Source organism: Chenopodium album, chromosome 14 (assembly GCF_948465745.1).
Source record: "Chenopodium album chromosome 14, dcCheAlbu1.1, whole genome shotgun sequence".
Classification (NCBI taxonomy): Eukaryota; Viridiplantae; Streptophyta; class Magnoliopsida; order Caryophyllales; family Amaranthaceae; genus Chenopodium; species Chenopodium album.
The window spans coordinates 50,823,875-50,844,619 of record NC_137847.1 but is presented as its reverse complement, the minus strand read 5'-3'; the positions used below and the strand labels follow the sequence as shown (position 1 = coordinate 50,844,619).

General features: G+C 32.9%; 2 protein-coding genes and 1 pseudogene across 2 annotated transcripts; all 3 read right to left on the bottom strand.

The window, feature by feature from the left end:
• Positions 1-3,899: 3,899 nt before the first annotated feature.
• On the bottom strand, positions 3,900-7,113 carry LOC145579495 (G-type lectin S-receptor-like serine/threonine-protein kinase At1g11300). The gene is made up of 7 exons (XM_081636740.1): positions 5,850-7,113; positions 5,594-5,704; positions 5,320-5,498; positions 4,950-5,160; positions 4,588-4,825; positions 4,333-4,480; positions 3,900-4,214 (listed from the first exon to the last, which is right to left on the bottom strand). The coding sequence occupies exons 1-7, from the start codon at positions 7,111-7,113 to the stop codon at positions 3,900-3,902; spliced, it is 2,466 nt and encodes an 821-aa protein (XP_081492866.1).
• A 2,723-nt stretch (positions 7,114-9,836) lies between these two features.
• Positions 9,837-13,388, bottom strand: LOC145577453 (G-type lectin S-receptor-like serine/threonine-protein kinase At1g11300). Its single transcript, XM_081634888.1, has 7 exons — positions 12,023-13,388; positions 11,773-11,904; positions 11,496-11,671; positions 11,178-11,388; positions 10,847-11,084; positions 10,590-10,737; positions 9,837-10,457 (listed from the first exon to the last, which is right to left on the bottom strand). The coding sequence occupies exons 1-7, from the start codon at positions 13,272-13,274 to the stop codon at positions 10,140-10,142; spliced, it is 2,475 nt and encodes an 824-aa protein (XP_081491014.1). The 5' UTR covers positions 13,275-13,388; the 3' UTR covers positions 9,837-10,139.
• Positions 13,389-13,647: 259 nt separating this feature from the next.
• On the bottom strand, positions 13,648-15,484 carry LOC145578278 (G-type lectin S-receptor-like serine/threonine-protein kinase At1g11300 pseudogene; annotated as a pseudogene).
• Between the last annotated feature and the right edge of the window lie 5,261 nt (positions 15,485-20,745).

Sequence of the window (20,745 nt, the reverse complement as noted above, 5' to 3'; positions counted from 1 at the left end):
AAAAAAAAAAAAAAAATTAGAACATAGAAAATATTTAGAACATAAGCTGAAAAAATAATTTAGAACATAGGAATAAATTTAGAATATTATCTAAAAATAATTTAGAACATTAAAAATAATTTGGAACATAAGTATAAAAAATTTAGAATATAGGAAAAACTTTAGAACATAAGCTGAAAAAAAAAATTTAGAACATAGAAAAAAAAATTTAGAACATAAGCTGAAAAAAATAATTTAGAACATAGGAACAAATTTAGAACATAATCTAAAAAACAATTTAGAACATTGGAAAAATTTTGGAACATAAGTAAGAAAATTTTTTGAATATAGGAAAAATTTTAGAACATAAGTTGAAAAAAATTTAGAACATAGGAAAAAGTTTAGAACATAATTAGGGTTCTTACATAAGAAAGGGTTCTTATATAAGGTGGGGTTCTTACCGGATCCCTCCCCTATATATATATATATAGCGTACTCTTGTATATTCCTACATTATTATGTGATATTGTCGGGGATTGGAAGAATTGATCTACAAAACTATTAAATTTTACTACCTTCGGATCGTATTATATACAACTTTGGAATTTTTATATCTCACAAATAATACCCTAAAATTGCATATAATATGTTCCGGATCGGAGGTAGTATTTTATATGTGAGATCAGGGTTCAATTCTCATCCTCTCGGTAATGAGTCATGATTAATGTATCATCGCGTTTGTCATTGTCGTACAAAGTGTCAAAGTCTATGAGATTGCCGTGTTAATTGTGTATTATAGTACTATGAAAAACAATATATTACACAAAGGAATAATTAATTACCTCAAAGTCTATGAGAATGATGTGCTGCATGTGTATGTACATGATTGGTTTGTACGATGTGATCCAAGTACGGAATTTTCGTTCAGCCAATGCATAATGAGATTCATTATTTCACTTAATTATTAGTTAATAAATTGTTGTTCAACCAATCAAGCTACGCGTCTAATTACCAATAATTTAAGGGAAAAAATAGAATCATTCCTAGACACGTTAACAATCATTGTTATAGAGTTAAACGTTCCTATAGGTGTTGAATCAACATTTTACCTCAATTGATCAAATATCAATTGAGGGTGCAACCAAAAAGCACTAATCAAACATCGTTATGTAATTCAAGAGAATAATGTAGGGTACTTTGTACTTATGAGTACGATGAGCAACTCAATTGTAATTGAGTCAAAACCAATTAGACTTGAAATAGAATTTCAACTAGATCCCAAAATTAGTAAGGAGTCAAGTCAAATTTGATTCAATATCTCAACGACTTCACAACTATTCATTAATAAATTAGGCATAGGGTTTGAAACTTTGGATTAAATATTAGCCCTGCTTAATGAATAATCTTTTCCAATGTCAAATACGTGCCTTCCAAACCAAGCTACTATTCATAGAAATCAAAGCCCAACAATAGTTATTTTACCGTGGACTTAACAAAAACTGTAGTAAAGCCCAACTTCTGACTGCTACATCATATGGCCCTGACCCCAACTCTTCAGCCTTTAACAGCACCCTATCAATTTACTTGTAAATAATACGAATATATGATTTATCCATTTTTTGTAATTTGTCCGTAAGGAAAAATGTTGTCATATAATTACTCGTTAGATTCGTCTTGGAATCTACTTTATAAATAAAAACTTTTAATAATATCTACAACTATATATTTAAAGATATTAATAACCAAACTAATGTAATGATAATTGTGAAATCACTGACGGTGCAATAAAAAACGGAGAAAGTGTTAATAACATGCATGCATTATTAAGCATAGATCATTAGGTGTCAAAACCTCACCCAACCCGATTCAAAATCAACTCGGAAAATATCCGATTTAGATTTTGATTCACATAAACACAATAATTTAGTAGACTCAAGTTTAAAAATAGATTCGATGACATGAACACTCGAATTGACACTTCTATGCAAAAACATGCAAAAAGAGCTTATGGTTGTCAATTAATGATTTTTTTGTGAACCAAATTACAGATTCTACATTTCCACCTGTATCATGGAAGTAAATAAATATATCAATATCATACATAGGTTATTGGTTATTAAAATTAAGCTCAAACAAAATAAATTTATAACAATATATACCAAGTATTTTAATTTGATCAATTTCCTTAAAAAAAAAAAAAAAGTTACTTTGATCGACTAATTTCATGTCACCAATTCACCATGAATATCATCAATGATCTCATCCAATATAATAGAATACTAATTTTAAGACTCCTTGTTCATTGAATATTCGCCATGAATTTGTAGGCAATTATTGTTTTGTATTGTAAAGCTGATGATATTTTAGGTTAGTTTGTGACAATTGTAGACAAAAATGTCATTATTAATTTTTTTTTTTTATTTTTATTTTTTTTTTGACGGACATTATCAAATCAAAGATGGACACATTAGCTAAATAGTTGCATCGCAAGAGCTGTCAATAATATAAGTCGTAGTAATTAGATAGTGACCTTTGTTCTATTAATTTGATTGTGTTCTTTGAATCTAATAGGCATTCTATTGTCATGCATTCCCATGGTAATTTATACAAAGTACGGAGTATATCATAACTTTAATGGCCAGGTTAAGTGGACCAATTTTTTTTTCCTTAACAAGTTAACATCTAGATTAATAGATAATAGATTGACATTATTAAGTTAATATTCTGTAAAGATATACTTTGTTAACAAGATAATATTAACCTATTATCTATCATAAACCAATATAAAACATGTGTTTTTTTTAGGGGTGTGTGGACAACAAAGACATTGAAATAAACATATACGTAGTACTTCCTAATTTCTTAAAGTCTCTTCTAGTCGCAATGTACGACCTAAATAATCTCCAAAACAAATGGAATTAACCACTAAAAGTACTATATGTACCTTAAATCTATTTAAAACTTATATTTTGCAAATTGCAACTATTTAAAAAAAAAACAGCAAATTGCAGCCCAAAAGTTGTTATAAATTGTAAATTGCAACCTAATTTAATTTTTTCACCAATTTACGTGTCGAAAAATGTTCGTTTAAGATTTTAGGGGTCATTTAAGCCCTTAAGAACCAAATTAAGTTCGGAATTGGCAAAAAAATATCGTAAGTGCCTCGTGTTGCGTATCAAAAATATATCAATTTGTGGGTAACTATTTTTCCTTGTAAAAAAACGAGGCATTTACGTTAATTTTTTGCAAATTTTGAGCTCAATTTGGGCTCTTAAGACTTAAAATGGCCGCTAAAACCATAAACGAACATTTTTCGACACACAAACCGATGATAAAATTAAATTGGGTTGCAATTTACAATTTATAACAACTTTTGGGCTGCAATTTGCAATTTTTTTTAAAATGGCTGCAATTTGCAAAATACAAGTTTTAAATGGCTTCAATTTGCAAATTTTCACTTTTTTTTTCGAAAAAGTATACCTGAATTTGAATATATTGCCACTACGAGCCTGTTCTGATTTACTGAATTTTACTGAAATGAAATTAAGGTGAACAGGTAGGATAATAATCTCGGTATAGGTAGACCATACATCACATACTTTAGAAAAATAGCCCAAATAGGTACTCATGAAAAAAAAGTCCAACGTTTGCGGTAAAATGAAAGCATGTGCACAATAAGATTTTGATCTCATGTATGTATGACTACAAATTATGTTCATGCTTACAACTATTATATTAGTACCTCCGTTAAATGTTATGTGTAACTTTGGGGTATTATTTGTGAGATATAAAATATTCCAAAGTTACACATAACATTTAACGGAGGTAGTATAATTCCTTATTATTATAATTACTTATTATTAAAGGCATAATTACATTGTATGGGAAGTTTAATTATATTATCGAGTAGTTTAATTATATTATCGACCACTAATATGAGAAGTTAAGGAAACATTGTTCACAGAGCAATTTTCTAGGTCACAATTCTGAGGGGATCTCCTAGGACATTGGATTTTGCCTTGCATAAATACAGGCTGCATTGGTTGTGGAACATCTGTAATTTCACTATCAAGCATGGAAATAACGGTCGAAATCGATGGTCTTTCTTCAGGAAGTTCTTGAACGCATAACAATCCAACTTCAATGCATCTCAATATCTCCTCATGGAAGCATGGATCATTGATTGTTGTATCAATTAGTGAATGAATGTTATCCTCATTTCGTAATTTCCAGGCCTAAAATAATAACCATACAATTGTTTAATTACTTGTTCGGTACTTCTGTTCAATCAATCAGTACTTGGAATAACATACAAAACATAGAAGTTCAAAGGATTTTGTAGGATTAGCTTACATATCCTATGAGGTTCAATGAATCGTCGTCGTTAAAACTAGTATTCTTTCTGCCACTAACAATCTCTAGGAGTAGCACCCCAAAGCTGTATACGTCTGATTTTTCTGAAAAGCGTCCTTCCATTGCATATTCCGGAGACATATAACCGCTGAAGTAGTTATTAATATTCAACAAGTTAGTAACTTACATACTAATCATTTTATAAATTACAATTCATTAAATAGTTCCATAGATTTATTTATATAGGATACTTACTAGGTGCCAACAACTCTGTTGGTATTTCCTTGATCTTCTTTGCCACCAAATATCCTTGCCATGCCAAAGTCTGATATCTTAGCATTGAGGTCTTCATCCAACAAAATGTTGCTTGGTTTGAGATCTCTATGAATAATCTTCAATCTAGAATCGCGATGAAGGTAAAGAAGGCCGCGGCATATCCCTTCAATAATATTTAAGCGCTTCTTCCAGTGTAGAAGCTCCTGAGCTCCTGAATCTGATGAAACAATATACAGACAATTTAGTTAAATTAGTAGCTTATGATGCTAATATATGGATTTTGATGATGTATCAGGTATATAATGGTAAGATTGTTAGATCTTATCAAACGTAGAACTTACCAAAAAGAAATGCATCCAAACTCTTATTAGGCATGTATTCATAAACTAACATTTTTTCTTCTTCATCAACACAACAACCAAGAAGTTTCACGAGGTTTCTGTGTTGGAGTTTTGAGATCACATCCACCTCATTCATAAACTCTTGTAAGCCTTGTCCCGATGCCCTTGCAAGCCTTTTGACAGCGATTTCTTGTTCATCTTCTAGTTTTCCCTGAAAATAAGAAACAATTAAAAATATAAACTTCTTATTTCTTTTCCTGTTCAATTCATACACCCATTTTCTCCTATAATTAACCTGTATTAAGTCAGGGGAAATAATAACATTTATGTTTTATAGTGATATAACTTCAAAAACATAACTATACGTTACCTTAAAAACTGGACCGAAACCACCTTGACCGAGCTTATTTCTCAAGTCAAAGTTGTTTGTTGCAGCTACCAACTCTTCAAATCTAAACAATGGTAAATCTTGCAACTTCACATCATCAAAACCGGATTCTAACTTGATACTATGCGAATGTGTGTCATTATTGCTGATAACGTTACTTTCTGCAGCAAGATAAATATATACTCCGTATAAAAAACTAAGGAAGTTCAAAATATGTGACTACAAAACTGATGAATTAGCAGGACAAAAATATTACCATTTCGTCTCCTCATTCGCCTCCATATATAGTACATGACTAGAGCAACTATAACTACTCCCAAAACCAGTGTGATTGCCAGAATAAGTTTCCATCTACTCCCAGTTTCCTCTGCAAAATCAACGAAAATTCCACATTAAACAAAATAAAAAAATATATATATACATATATACAGAAGTTCAGAGTACAAATAATATAAATTACTGATCATAAGGCTACATGTAAGGGGAGAAACATAGAGCAGAGAACTACTTACCCAGCTCACTTTGAGCCAAACGAATGTATAAATCGACACCGAGGGAGGAGAATTCCTGTATGTCAACCATGCTTTCTCTCCAGATCATACACCCAATACCTAAATAATAAGAATAAGCCAAGCATGAACAATTTCCTAAACATTGACTTCTGCATTGCTCTTCATTTACTGTGTTCAACATCACAGCATTATCTGGCACCTTCATGTTCCTTAACCTCAAAAACCCATTTTCTTCAGCTCCTATATCCCCACACTGTAAAGATGTTCTCCGAACACAACCGCTAGTCCAATTCCCTTCGTTCCATTCTTGGTTATTTCTTGGTTCAAAGCCCTTCAAGCAACCACATATACGCGAATTATTTGAGTTACAAGTCCCGAATTCCCCACACTTACCATAGACATCACATTCAGTTTCTATTGATTTCCATATAGCTGTCCAATTCTTTCTGTCTTCATCCCATTCTTTTTGTAGCACTACTCCATCAAAAGTCAGAACATAGTGTTCTGTAACTCTTTGGCTAGACGTCGAAAATGATAGGCCAAGTGTGCCTTCTTCATAGTTATCATCAAGACGAAATCCATTAATCAGAGCAAAATAATACATACTTGGTACTCCAATGAATACATGACCATTCCAAGGTCCAGACCGCCAATAAGGACGATCACCATCCCAAACGAAAACTTCAGAAAGCAAGCGAGGATTAATGCCTGCACTAAAGCGTCCAGTGGATGGATTTGTAGCACTCTTCCAAGACTTAAGCCGCCGTGATGTATTTCTATCCTCATCAACAATTATTTGCATACGCAGCATCAACGTGTCGGTAGGATAGTCAAAACTCTGCCAGATGATATCGCCGGTGACATTTGAAAGTAAAACAAGGTTTCCAGTATCCAAAAGCTGAGCAACTGAATTATTTACCTTATGATTAGCTGCTATGTTAGTTGACCAGAAAGTGTTGTTTTGTCCATTCAAGAGTTGAAGATCGCCGTCCTCAGATATACTGATCACCCCAGAAGAGTTATTAAGTGGTCTGTCTCTGTTGGCTATCCAAATGACTTCGAAAACATCAGAATCATTTTTATTGTACCATATCCCAGCATAGCGATTAATCGAATCAGCAGGGCTGAAAAACCCGAATTTGAAAGTGGAATTCCTAGAGACTAATTCATGTGAGTCTCTTAGATGTTGAGTAGTGGTAATATTGGCTGGGACAGAACCAAAAATTAAAGAAAAGCAAAATAGGAATAGAAGAAACATGTTCATAGATTATCACAAACAGCAAAATCTATACAAACATGTGAGAAAATATGAATGTTTTATCCTAAAAACAATGTTAAATTAGTCATGCATGAATTCTTCTGTCATGTACATGGCTACATATATTCATCACAAGGCTCCGCGTATTCCTTTCATTTTACCTCTGGCTATGTATGAACCCATAAGTCTGACTACTAGAATGCTAGAAGCACCCGTCGAGTTTGATTTTCTGGTCTCTATCTCGCTCTTACACTTGGCCAACAAGTCTTACAAGTAAATAAATTGCATAAATTGTAATAGTGGGATTAAAAAATTTGTTAATAGACTTTGTCAATATTTAGTAATTTACACTTTGACAGGTTTGTTGTTTTAACCTTCATCAGCATAATATTAAATCATATGAGCTATTGTATTAAATTCAAGTTTCTTGTCCGAGCATAGCTCATATAAGTAATCAATTTTGCATTTTTACCTTACTTCAACTTTTCAATAGGGACTTATGACCAAATATTGGTAAGTCATTTTCAACAGTATGAATTTATCTACTATTCAACCCCCTCTATCCTTAAATAAATGTATATCACCCATCAAAAGTATATCAACACTAAGTATTAAGTAGATTTAGTTACATTATTAACTGATAAAATAGACTCAAAAACAATTTAAATGAAGACAAAAGCAAGGGTTTTACCTTGTGCTTCATCCATGGGCTAATACCCCAACACTCATGTGCCATCTATCGAGAGACTGCCAGTATTTTAGATGGCATGTCCTGCCTAGGCATGGCTCACACCTTGGTGTCATGCATTCATTTGCCTAGCCTAACCGTGCCAAAATCGTTGCAACTCATACCGTGATTCGTGTTGGCTCCAGAGCCATACTGCCAGCCCTAGCATGGGTCTGATTTATCCTATACATTTAAACCCTTGACTTGATAAAAATCTAGAATAATCTTAAACAAAACAGACAACCCAAACTGTCTGTTTAACCAATCAATTAACCAATTCAGCATGGTTTGAATCAACATATTAAAAAAATGCATCCAAAAAAAAAAGGTCTTCCAATCTGAAGTCAAGGTAGTAATACAATATTAAAAGAAATATTGATGTAACTGTAAGAATAGCAACTCCATAAAAAATTTGACTTTATGATCTAAACATTGATATTTTTGACTTTTTGACCATGCATGAGTTTGATACAAGTAATATTTTTTTTATATTCTAATATAATAGGCTAATGGATGACGAACAAAAGAATAGTAGCTGAAAATCTTAATCTTCAACTTACATGTATAAAATAAGATTAAACTGTGGTCTCAATTGGTATTCAAATTAAATACTACAATATTCAAAACAGAGTAGTTTTAGACCAAGAAAACCCCCCTTGTCTTTTGTGAATGGTCATTAGAGTTATTTAAGGAAACTATCCATTTCTTATTCTTTTCCCCTTCATAGCTACTCCCTTAGGCAAATTCGAGAGAGTTCCTTCACAATGGCCACGAATGGAAAACCGTGAATTTCCAAAAGCCTTAATCAAAATTCTAATAAAAAAGATGAGCTAAGAAATACATGTCATTATATGTCGTCCTTCTGGCTTTTAATCCCAGTATATCAATGCAATTACAGGGGTGTGACTTTATCCTTAACATGATAAGAGCAAGTCTTATTATGTGAGACCGTCGCACACTAATATATTGTAAACTATAAGATTAAATTAGAATCATGGAAAGCTCAATTATACAAGGTTATGATAAAGTATCACAGATAATCAGGATATCAGGTATATAAGACTACTAGCTAAAAAAACTGATGTAGAGTTTAGCACCTAATAACTATGCCTGTTGTTCTATAGCATAGGAATAAGCCAAGGCGGATAGACTGCTTCATTAGTTTGCAACATTGCCAACATATATTAATAAAAGTACAACGTACGAGAATGATTAGATAGATTATGCCTAATCAGTAGCAAATTCAAGCACAAATAAATTTGAACTTAATAGCATAAAAATGAAATGAACTTCATAAAAACTTACATTGCAAAAAGAAACAATAGGCCAAAGCCAAACATTTCTGGTGTGATTCGTGTTCATCATGCACGTTTACATCCGCTGCTTATCTTTGCTCAAATAAATAGTTTTCCCCAAACTTTTTTAATAACTCGAAGTCATGGCTCTTACATCCGCACTAATCATGCCAGCTGAGGTAGTTCAGGGCATGTAGCATGATCAGGGATTAGTATTTGATAATGTAGCTTCACAAATGATCTTCCAATATGCTGATGAATCAATGCAGTGCGATCATAGTGCTCGTAAATTTCTAAACTGGGACTAGTTTGACAATGATATAGTAACCTGTGAAATGATCATAATTTAGACTAAGATGTCAGATTGCAGAGTCTCAAAACTGATTTGAGTGTAGTTATCAGTTGAACATTTTGTCGAACACATATTGTGCATAGTTACAACTGAGATATATTGAGTAGATGCTGAAAATTCTCAACGCAAAAAAGCACATTTAACATATTCAAAGCTCACACTTTTCAATTCTAAACAATTGAACTTTCTTCATAAAATATATGGAATAGATTTAGCATTAAACGAAACAAAGAGTCTTCAAAAAAAAATACAAAACAAAGAACTGCGGTTAATGTTGGAATTTATAATGAGTGATAACTATAAAATATCCTATGCAACCGTTGTACATCCTACGGCGACAATCAATAATCCAAACACCAATCAAACAATTTTAAAACTTTTTTTATTTAATGAAACCCCAAACCCCTTCCCCCGCTATATTTTAGTGAGTTGTAACATGTAAGAGTTGCATAGCCACATAGCGTACTTGTTTTATGGAGTGTGCACTATATAGGAACTGCTTATATACATGATATTGATAAGCAATGCTTGTATAAAAGAGCTGTAATCGCATATGATCAATGACAGAAAAGTTTTACTGTCAAAAACATTGCATAACTAATTACTAGATGACTGGATAGTAATCAAAGCATACACAACTCGCTGCCCCAAACTGCAGTCAACGACCACTTAAGACAGTAATAGAAGCACGATCAACAGAACAATATTCATGAGCATTTTGTTGGGCTTCATTTTGAGAAGCAATCCTTCTTTGCGTAAACCCAGGTTGAGTTGGACGTGGCAGATCTGTAACCTGACTCTCAATCATCGAAATAACCATGGAAACGCTCGGTCTATCTTCAGGAACTTCTTGCACACATAGCAGTGCTAGTTGTACGCACTTCAAAATCTCTGCATGGCGGGTAGATTCCAAATTTTCTGATATTGTTGGATCAATCAATGACAAAATATTGTCCTCATTCCACAAATTCCATGCCTAAAACCATAAAAAAGCATTAGTTTAGATGGTAAATACACAGCCTTTCATATGAAGGCAAGCCACACAAGTAGAGAAATCATGGTAATAGATACCCAAAATATAGATATGGAATGTTATTAGATATCTTACATGACCTAAAAGGCTCAAGCATTCCTCGTCCTTGAAACTACTGTTCCTTCTTCCACTTAAAACCTCTAGTAGTAGCACCCCAAAGCTGAACACATCTGACTTTTCTGAAAACCGGCCTTCCATTGCATACTCTGGAGACATATAACCACTGCATATAAAGCAAAAGAATGTAGGAGTACGTGGATTAGCTCAGTACCCAATTAAAATGTTAAATTCTATTATATATACAGAAAAAAGGTTTATGAACTATGACTCACTAAGTGCCAACAATCCTATTGGTGTCGCCTTGGTCTTGGTTGCCTCCAAATATCCTTGCCATGCCAAAGTCTGATATCTTAGGATTGAGATTGCCATCTAACAATATGTTGCTTGCTTTAAGATCCCTGTGAATAATCTTTAATCTAGAATCTCGATGAAGGTAAAGAAGTCCTCGGCATATGCCAAGGATAATGTTCAATCGCTTCTTCCAGTCCAGAATCTTCAGATATTTTGGGTCTGAGATTTAACAATTGTGGTATTAGCCACACTAAGATACAGTAACAAAATTACAAGTAGGATTTTGTTCTTATAAATATAACCACCAATTACCGAAGAGAAGTGCATCCAAGCTCTTATTTGGCATTAATTCGTACACCAGCATTTTTTCTTCTCCTTCAACACAGCACCCCAGCAGCTTGACAAGATTTCTGTGCTGAAGTTTTGAAATAACCAACACTTCTGTCATAAACTCCTCGAGTCCTTGCCCAGATGCTTTTGAAAGTCTTTTGACCGCTATCTCCTGTCCATCTTCAAATTTTCCCTGAAAAACCATTACATCTTCAAGTTCAGCCGTTCAGGTCCCCACTCACAAAATGAAAAAAAAAAAAAAAAAAAAAAAAAGGTGTGATTTCACTTCAGTGCATTTACCTTGTATACGGTGCCAAAACCACCTCGCCCAAGCTTGTTACTATCTTGGAAATTATCTGTTGCAATTGCCAACTTTTTCAATCCAAACACTGGTAAATCTCCAACTTCAACTTTTTTAGTACTGCCTTTAAGCATGGAGTGTTGCAATATATCCTTGCTCATAATTCTCATTACTCCTACAACATAAATGTTCTATCAGAAAATACATTCAGATAACAATATTTCCATGTAGCCCATAACATGATTTACAGGTGTGTTGAAAAAAAGGGGAATTTACCATTTCTTTGACACATCAACTTCCATACACAGTAAATGAAGACAGCAGCCATAGCTAGTCCAATAACAACTGTCACTAAAAGAACTATTTTCCTTTTGCTTGTTTTACCTTGTTGCTGCAGATTATATTTACCTGAAAACATAGCAAAATTTTCAAATTCATCAATAATTCAAATCTCATGTCCACTGATGCTGCAATACAGGTCTATGAGAAACACAAATGGCAGTAGGTAAAGAAAATGAAGATGCACCAAATTCTGAATAAGCCAACCGAAGGGAAAGATCTAGGCCCTCCTTATATAAGAATAATTCAGCTGTGTCAATTAAGCTGCCATTCCAGATCATACACCCAATACTTGAATAATAAGAATAAGCATTACATGAACACTTCCTTAAGCACTGATTCCTACAATCATCTTCTCTATTCGCGGGAAACCAAACAGCATTATCTGGCACGTTCACATTTATCAACTTCCAAAACTCATCTGCTCTGCCTCCTTTAGTCTCACACAGCAATGAAGTTCTCCGAACACACCCATTTGTCCAATTTCCTTTGCTCCATTCTTCATAGTTTTTTGGCACAAAGCCTTTCAAGCAACCACATATTGGTGAATTTGTTGAGTTACAAATCCCAAATGCTCCACACTTTCCATAAAAATTACAGTCAAATTCTCGAGCACTCCATATAACTTCCCACTTTCTAATGCCTGTATTCCATTCTTTCTGGACAAGACTACCATCATAAGTCACTACAAAGTGTTGTTGAGTTGACTGGTTCCCCTTAGGATAACCGAAGTATGTTGTTCCATCATTGTCAGTTAAAATGCTAAGAACTGAACCTTTTCCAAGGAAGATATTTCCATTCCATGGGCTATTTCTCCAATAAGGACGATCATCATTCCATAGAAAAACTTGAGGAGGGTTATGAGTATCAACACCAAGAGTGAAGTTACCACTAGATGGATCTGAAGGGCTCTTCCATGATTGAAATAGGTATTGCTTGTTCCTCACGCTATCATAAATGGTAAATTTCATTAGTGGCAAAAATGAATTTGTAGGATGCTCAAAACTTTGCCAGACAATTAGCTCATTGGCATTTGAACGCAAGACAAGGTTTCCTGTGTCTAGAAGCTCAAGAACTAAATTATTCTCCTGTTGAGATACATTTGAGGACCAAAACACCTCTTTTTTCCCATTCAAAAGTTGAAGATTTCCATCTTCTGATATTTTGAACACCCCAGAGGAATCATAAATTGGGTTCTCCCTGTTGGCTACCCATACCACTTCCAGCTTATCAGACTCCTGATTACTATACCATATCCCAACATAACGATTTGTCGTGTTAATGGGACTGAAAAAACCAAACTTGAATATATCAGCACTAGACTCAATTGTTTCAGGGTCTCTAAGAAACTGAGTGGTTGTAATATTGTTTCGAGCAATACCAAACTCAAAGAGAGTAATCAAAGAGAGAAACAAAACAAACGTGCGCACATAAACCATAATACTCTGTATTCACTGAGGATTTTCTTCTGTGATAAGCTCTTATAAAAGAATTTAAAAAAAAAAAAAAAAAAAAAAAAAACAGATGCTTTGCAATATGCGTTTAATGTTTGAAACATCCACCCAATCACCCAAGAGGCCAAGACTTTGTTCTCATAAAGTTAGTCAATGCTAATTAGTGGCTCAGTTTGTGCCTTGTAGCATGTATTAGAAATTTAGAGCCTGTCAGCTTTGACTATACTCTTTGATTTAGTCAATACTAAATTAGAGAATTATTTGGTGTCTTCCCTTCATTTTCTAATCAGGCAAAAGCGCGTTAGAATTTTAGGAACAGCCAATTGAATATTAGGCATATGATAAGTACATTTTATTTAGGAAAATTAGCTGAAATCACCTATTAAAATAGGGATTTGGTTAGAAACCACCTACTAATAAGTTTTTTGTGAGAAGACACATGTTTCTAATTTTTTTATGAGGTAGCACCTAAAGTTGGATTTCAGTATTGACTTCCTTCTTTAGGCGTTGATCACCCACATGCATGGTATGTTACCACTAAAAACACCCATTTCAACCACACCATCACTGCAAAAATACCTGACTTGCAGATCCCACCCCTCCAAAACCCACTCAACTCCCTTAAAACTGCATTGACTTCCTTTTTCAAGTGCTATCCACCCACGTGCATGGCATGTGACCACTAAAACACTCATTTCAAGTTTTCAATCAACACAACCTTATTTAAAAGTTATGTCCTTCCGTTTACTAGTGTCACTTCGTAGACAAAGGAACATTAGCATGCATGATCAATCTTACAAAGAAATGAGTTTTGATATAAGGAAAAAAAAAAAAAAAAAAAAAAAAAAAAAAAAAACTGATCATCAATAAGAACTAGCAGAACATCAAAGATTAAACGAAAGGGTAGAAAGACATTAAGAAGATCATCTAGTTCCGAATGTGCAAGCCGAATGAAAATATCAGGACCAACAGGAGCGAAATTCTGTATGTCAATCAAGCTTCCATTCCAGATCATACACCCAAAACCTAAAGTATAAGCATAAGCTAAACAAGAGCAATTTCCGAGGCACTTTCTCCTGCAATTCTCTTCATCATATGATTCCAACCATTCGGCATTATCTGGCACTTTAACATTCCTTAACCTTGAAAATCCATCATCTTCCCCTCCTATATTCGCACATTTCAGAGGTGTTCTCCGAACACACCCACTACTCCAATTTCCTGCACTCCATTCTTGGTCATTCCTTGGTTGAAAGCCCCTCAAGCAACTACAGATTGGCAAACTATTCGAGTTACAACTCCCAAATTCTCCACACTTTCCATATATATCACATTCAGATTCTAGGGAATTCCATTCAATTTTCCAATCCTTTTTATCGTCTTGCCAATCTTTTTCTAACAACCTACCGTCATAAGTCAGTACATAGTATTTCGTCAGTCTTTTGGTTATGGAAGAAACTGATATGCTAACTGTGCCTTTATTGTCATTTTCAAGACTAAATCCATCAACCTGTGCAAAATAGTACATAGCTCGTATCCCCATCAACACTTGACCATTCCAAGGTCCTGATCGCCAATAAGGACGAACACCATCCCAGATGAAAACTTCATAAAGCCTACGGTGATTAACCAACTGTAAACCGTCCATCTGATGGATCGGAAGCGCTCTTCCAAGATGTAACAAGCGGTGATATGATTGAATTCTCATCAAAATACATATACATATTTTGCAACATTGAGTCTGTAGGATGGTCAAAACTCTGCCAGATGATATTCCCACTAGAAGATAAAACTAAGTTTCCAGAATCCAGAAGTTGAGCAACAGAAGAATTAACCTTATAATTACCTATCGATATGTTTGATGACCAAATACTTTTGTTTTTTCCATCCAATAGTTGAAGATTTCCATCTCCGGAAATTTTAAGCACCCCTGAAGAATCACTAAGAGGGTTATTTCTGTTCGCTACCCATACCACTTTTAATTGTTTACCAACCTCCTTAGTATACCAGATTCCAACATAGCGATATGTTGAGTTAATGGGGCTGAAAAACCCAAACTTGAAAATGGCATTACTAGACTCTAGAGTTTCCAGGTCTCTAAGAGATTGAGTGATTGTAATATCTCGTCGAGCTGAACCAAACTCATAGACCCAAAACCAAGAGATAAATAGCACGAGGATATGGACATAACTCATAATATTAGGTAGAGAGGACAAACAATCAGGATTCAGGAACCTTTGCCTATGCCTTGATACCTTTTTGAGCCTGAACTTTGGTCTTCCCTTCGTAATTGGGGGCTCAGTTTTTGCATTGCAAATTCCTGTTTTTCTAATTTTGTTTCATTGTTGACTGACTAACCTTGTTACTAGAAGTTTCATAAGCTAATAACTTCTCCCACTGAGGCAAAAATTATATTAGAAACGCCCATTTCAATTCTCAGCAGTCATCAATATGTTTTACTATTTTCCTTGTACAAAGTTGGCCATTATGCACAGCCTTCCAGTCATAGTCAAATATATAGAATCAGAAGCTTCATAACCTTTAAACTTTATTCATTTACTAGATGTAAGCCCGTGAGATGCACGTAAATCATTTTATTTAATTTAAAATTTTGTAATATATATAGATAAAATTCCTAATATCATAAGATAATTTTTTTAATTTTAACCCTAAAGTTATCTTTTGTTATTTTATTTATTTTATGTGATGCTTGAATTTAAAATCTCAAACCTTATTCACTAATTTTGCTTATGTGACAATTTAAATTTTTAATTCAAAAAAAGAAATGACAAATTTTGTTTTTTTATTGATCAAAATAAGTCTTTTGCCTATGCGTTTATTTAATATACTCGTTCTGTTTAAAATGTTAGTCTCATTTATAATCGTTTAACTATTAAAAATTATGGGGGATTAGTTATATGAGATATAGTTTTATTCTCGATTAGTATATTATTAAAATCAAACTTTTATAATATTTGTTAGGGAGAGATTAAAGATATTTGTGATCAAAAATTTGCATCCATATATGTAAAAAAAGATAATTTTTTTTTTTTGAGAAGATAATTATTGGTTTTTAAAAATAATTTTAATTTTAACTATTCTCTATTCGTTGTTTTTACCTATGTGTCAAAATTCTTAAATCTTATTCGTCACTTTTGCTTAGGTGGCGAGTAGATTTTTTAATTCTAAAATAAATTATTAATCTAATTTTGCATTGGACAAAATAATACATTTTCTTACGTGGCGCACTAAATGCTCTCGAAAAATGCCTACTTTATTTATATATATTAGATTAGATTTATGGGTAAATCCATGTTGATCTCTTTGATCAACATAAGAAATAAATCTAAGGGTAAAATTGACATTGTTTTCATTAAATAGGGGTTAATAATGTCTATTTATGCTGGCTGACATGGCCATTGCTACACATCACCATGGTCAACATGTGCCAGTAGACAACGGCGTCATATGCGACGTTTGCACAACATTAACGTCTAGTAGCATTTTTTTTTTTATTATTATATACTTTTTTAAAGAACTACAGTAGTAGGCTAGTAGCATTTAATTACATAAACACATTTGCATTTTTTACTTTTATTTATTTGAAAGGAAACACATTGCCTAAATATTTCTCCTTAAGTTACCAATCGGTTAAATACTCAAATTATAAAATTGTAGACTACTCACTCCATATTGATTTAACTTAAAAAAAAAAAAAAATTACTTCATTTTTGTTTAAGTGAAACGTTTCTTCCGTTAGAAAGTTTTCTCTGTTTTTTCTGACTTTTTAATTCTTACATATACCCCATTTACCCCATCTTGTATGCGGTTGTCTATATTGTGTGGCCGCTTGTAAAATAACAAAGTAACTCCTATAACATTGACCGGGTAATCCCTTAACACTGACCGATTAACCCCTATAACACTAACAAAGTAACCCCCCCTAACACCAAAGAAATAACTCTTATAATACTGGCCAAGTAACCCCTAACACTAACGAAGTAACCCCTATAACATTGACCAAATAATCCCTTTAACACTAATCTTGTAACCCCTATAACAATAACGAAGTAACCCTTGTAATATTAACCAAGTAACCCCTAACACTAACAAAGTAACCCCTATACCACTGTCGAATTATCCCCTATAACATTAACTAACCCCTAACACTAACGAAGTAACCCTATGAGGATTGGTCACACCGTGTGGCCAGTCACATATAAGAATTTATGTACACCATTTAATTATTATTTTTCATTTTTTAATTCTTACTTATATCCCACTCATATCATGGGTTTTTTTCCTTATTTTCTATTCTTACTCATACCTCACTTACCTATTATTTTAATAAATTTTACTATCTTTCCTAAACTCTGTTAAAGTTTGTTAAAACGTTTCACTTAAATAAATATATAGGGAGTAACATATTAATAGGGTATAGATTAGGCTCAACGGTTCAGTTTTGGATTGGATTATTGGTTTTGAGCCATAATAGGTCAGTTATAACGGGTTCAAATAATTAACGAGTAAATTTCGAGTCGGTTTTGAAAATTATCGAAAGGTTTGGTTTTATTTTATTAATTGCAGTTTCCATTGTTGGTTCTTTATAGGGTTGGGTTGTAATCCCTTCGAGTCATTCGGTTCAAGTCAATCGATTAAGGTTGAACTAGGTCGGTATGAAGACGATTTTACACAATTTAAAGAGGGTTTTAGGACAAATTAGATTGGGTTAAAATCGAGTTGGGTCATAAACAAGTTGAGTTACTCGATTAGTGGGCAGGAACGTATTATTGGGTCAAAATGGATCAGTACAATTGGGTTGATTAGGAACTGATTAGAACGAATAGGGTTGTAATAATTAGTTAGATGGTAAACGCGTTAAGTTAATTAGGTAGCAAGTTAGTACAAGTTAGTCATAATCTCACAGTAAACAAGTTGGGTCGATGGTAAAATATTATGTGTAACAACTTTTATATATATATATATATATATATATATAAAAGTTGTATATATATATATATATAAAAGTTGTATATATATATATATATATATATATATATATACAACTTTTATATATATATATATATATATATATATATATATATATATATATATATATATATATATATATATATATATTTTTATATATATATATATAAGCTAGTCATAATCTCACAGATTGAGTTATTATCGAGTTCAGACCTAGTCGGTTCAGGTTGTTTTTAGTTCGGCTTGGTATTAGGTACACATCACTAATCCCTATCCCTAGGTACCTTTAAAAAAGTATGTGATAACTCTTATGAATAACATTAGGACAATTATATCCTTTAAAATCTTTATTTACTTATTATCCTCATTAATGTTAATTGCCTCTTTTTTAAAACTCTTTAAGAATAGTGTGTAGACATTTATACCCTTAAAATATTATTTACATATTTTCCCTCATTAATGTTGTCAACAACTAAATTTGTGACATAAAGTCAAATCGAAATAGCTTCCTAGACATGATTAGCCATGCGGGCATCGCGCACATTAGTTGTTCTAGTTGTTTAAAAAATTTGGGTTGGTTTAGATTCAAGTTAAAAAATCCGATCGGATCGATTTTTTACTTATATAAAGCGGGTTCTTAGTGGTTTGGTTTCTTTTTGGATTGGTTTACAACCGGTTTCACGGTTTGGATAAGTAATTGACTTCTCTAATATTTAAAATATTTGAGCACTTACAACATAAAAATTTAAAAAAATAGGTATAAGTAATATTAAAAATGTTTGAGCAGTTGCAACATAAAAATTTTAAAAAAATAAAAATAAAATGGATTATATTTTGACTATTTTCAACAGTGAAGTAAATTTTACTTCGACCAACAACTAACTTGTCAGCTAGTTGTACAGTTGTACTTGATAATAAATTTAAGAGACTCTACAATAATGTTAACGACCGCTATCTCAGCTATGCAAACGCCATCCAATGAGAAATCTAATGCTTGCCTACGTGTATACTCCCCATAATATTACTCAGCAGTTGACGAAGAATATTCATTAGCTGGCAAGAAACTACTATTGTATTTAATATCCATTTTGCCACTAGATTAACGGAACCTGTTGATCAAAAAGATCAACTGGGGCTGGCCCTTTATTTATATATTAATATTATAAAGCATTGTATCCATGCCCAATGGCAATAATGCAATATACTTCTCTTGTTTATACTTATAATTGACACAATTCTTTTATCCTATATTTGTCAATGCACAAATCTAACTATCAATATCTTTTATGATTGACAAACAAAAAATAAACATTTGATAATATGTATTTGAGATAGATATAACAATATCTCATATGACTATTGACAATATTTTCAGTATGTATTGATGAGTCCTTAGTCTATTGGCAAAGACAGGGGGCTTATGTATAATAGATTACAGGTTTGAATCCTGCTCCCCACTTTGTAATATGTAATGTCCTAATGGCTCAATTACACCCAAAAAAATGAATATTACATATGGCACATACACAGTTAACTGATACTATATGAGAGTATGTGAAAAATGATAAATTCAAACTGTATTAACTAAAAAAAAATTAAGTAGTACACAACTTTGTGGACAGTAATTACAAAATTAAGGAAACTTTGTCAAAATATGTTTGGATCTGAGTTTTAAGATTGTTCCATCAATCACATAAAGACAAAGACTAATGACCAAAGATCATCTTACCATGTAGGATAAGAGCTTTAGAATATGTGCACCATATATATTTATACAACAGCATTTTCTCTTCTCCTTCTATACAGCACCGCAGTCTGCAGCAGCTTGACAAGATTTCATGACGAAGTTTTGAGATAATCAACAATTCAACACTTCAGTCATGAACTCTTGAGTCCTTGCCTAGATGTTTCCGAAAGTTTTTTAATCACTACCTCTTGTTCATCTTCTGTTTTTCCTGCATAAACATAACAACTTCAGATTTCCAGTTACAGCCTTGCTGGTAATCAGCGCCCCCAACACCCCCTCCTTTTCTAAAAAAAAAACCACCCCCCGACATACAAAAAAAAATATAGGAAAAAAAAGTCACCTTCTCCACTGCGCCAAGACCACCTTGCCCAAGCTTGTTAATATCCTGAACGTGGTCTGTCACAATTGCCAACCAATCCAAATCCAAACAATAGTAAATCACCAACTTCAACTTTACTAGTTCTGTATTTAGTCATTGAGTTTTGCAATGATCTCCATTCTTGTAACTCTTGTTACACCTACAGCATCATCTTATCAGAAAACTTAGCCAATAAATTATGTTGATTTTGTTGCATAACAAGCAATAAAATGAATCAAAAAAGGGATGAAAATCACCATTTACTTGACATGTCCACCTCCATGCACAATATATGATGAGATTGATGATGGCAACTGTAGCTATTTGTAAAAAAAAAAAAAAAAAAAAAAAAAAAAAAAAAA

What these genes read in the sequence shown, in the direction of transcription:
- LOC145579495 (XM_081636740.1), bottom strand. Translation starts at nt 7,113, where the DNA reads ATGAACATGTTTCTTCTATTCCTATTTTGCTTTTCTTTAATTTTTGGT. An exon ending in TTTGGCTCAAAGTGAGCTGG is followed by an intron (nt 5,705 to 5,849) that starts GTAAGTAGTTCT and finishes TTGATTTTGCAG; the next exon opens with AGGAAACTGGGAGTAGATGG. An exon ending in GCGAATGAGGAGACGAAATG is followed by an intron (nt 5,499 to 5,593) that starts GTAATATTTTTG and finishes ATCTTGCTGCAG; the next exon opens with AAAGTAACGTTATCAGCAAT.
- LOC145577453 (XM_081634888.1), bottom strand. Translation starts at nt 13,274, where the DNA reads ATGGTTTATGTGCGCACGTTTGTTTTGTTTCTCTCTTTGATTACTCTC. An exon ending in GTTGATGTGTCAAAGAAATG is followed by an intron (nt 11,672 to 11,772) that starts GTAAATTCCCCT and finishes TTTATGTTGTAG; the next exon opens with GAGTAATGAGAATTATGAGC. An exon ending in CTTGGATGCACTTCTCTTCG is followed by an intron (nt 11,085 to 11,177) that starts GTAATTGGTGGT and finishes GTTAAATCTCAG; the next exon opens with ACCCAAAATATCTGAAGATT.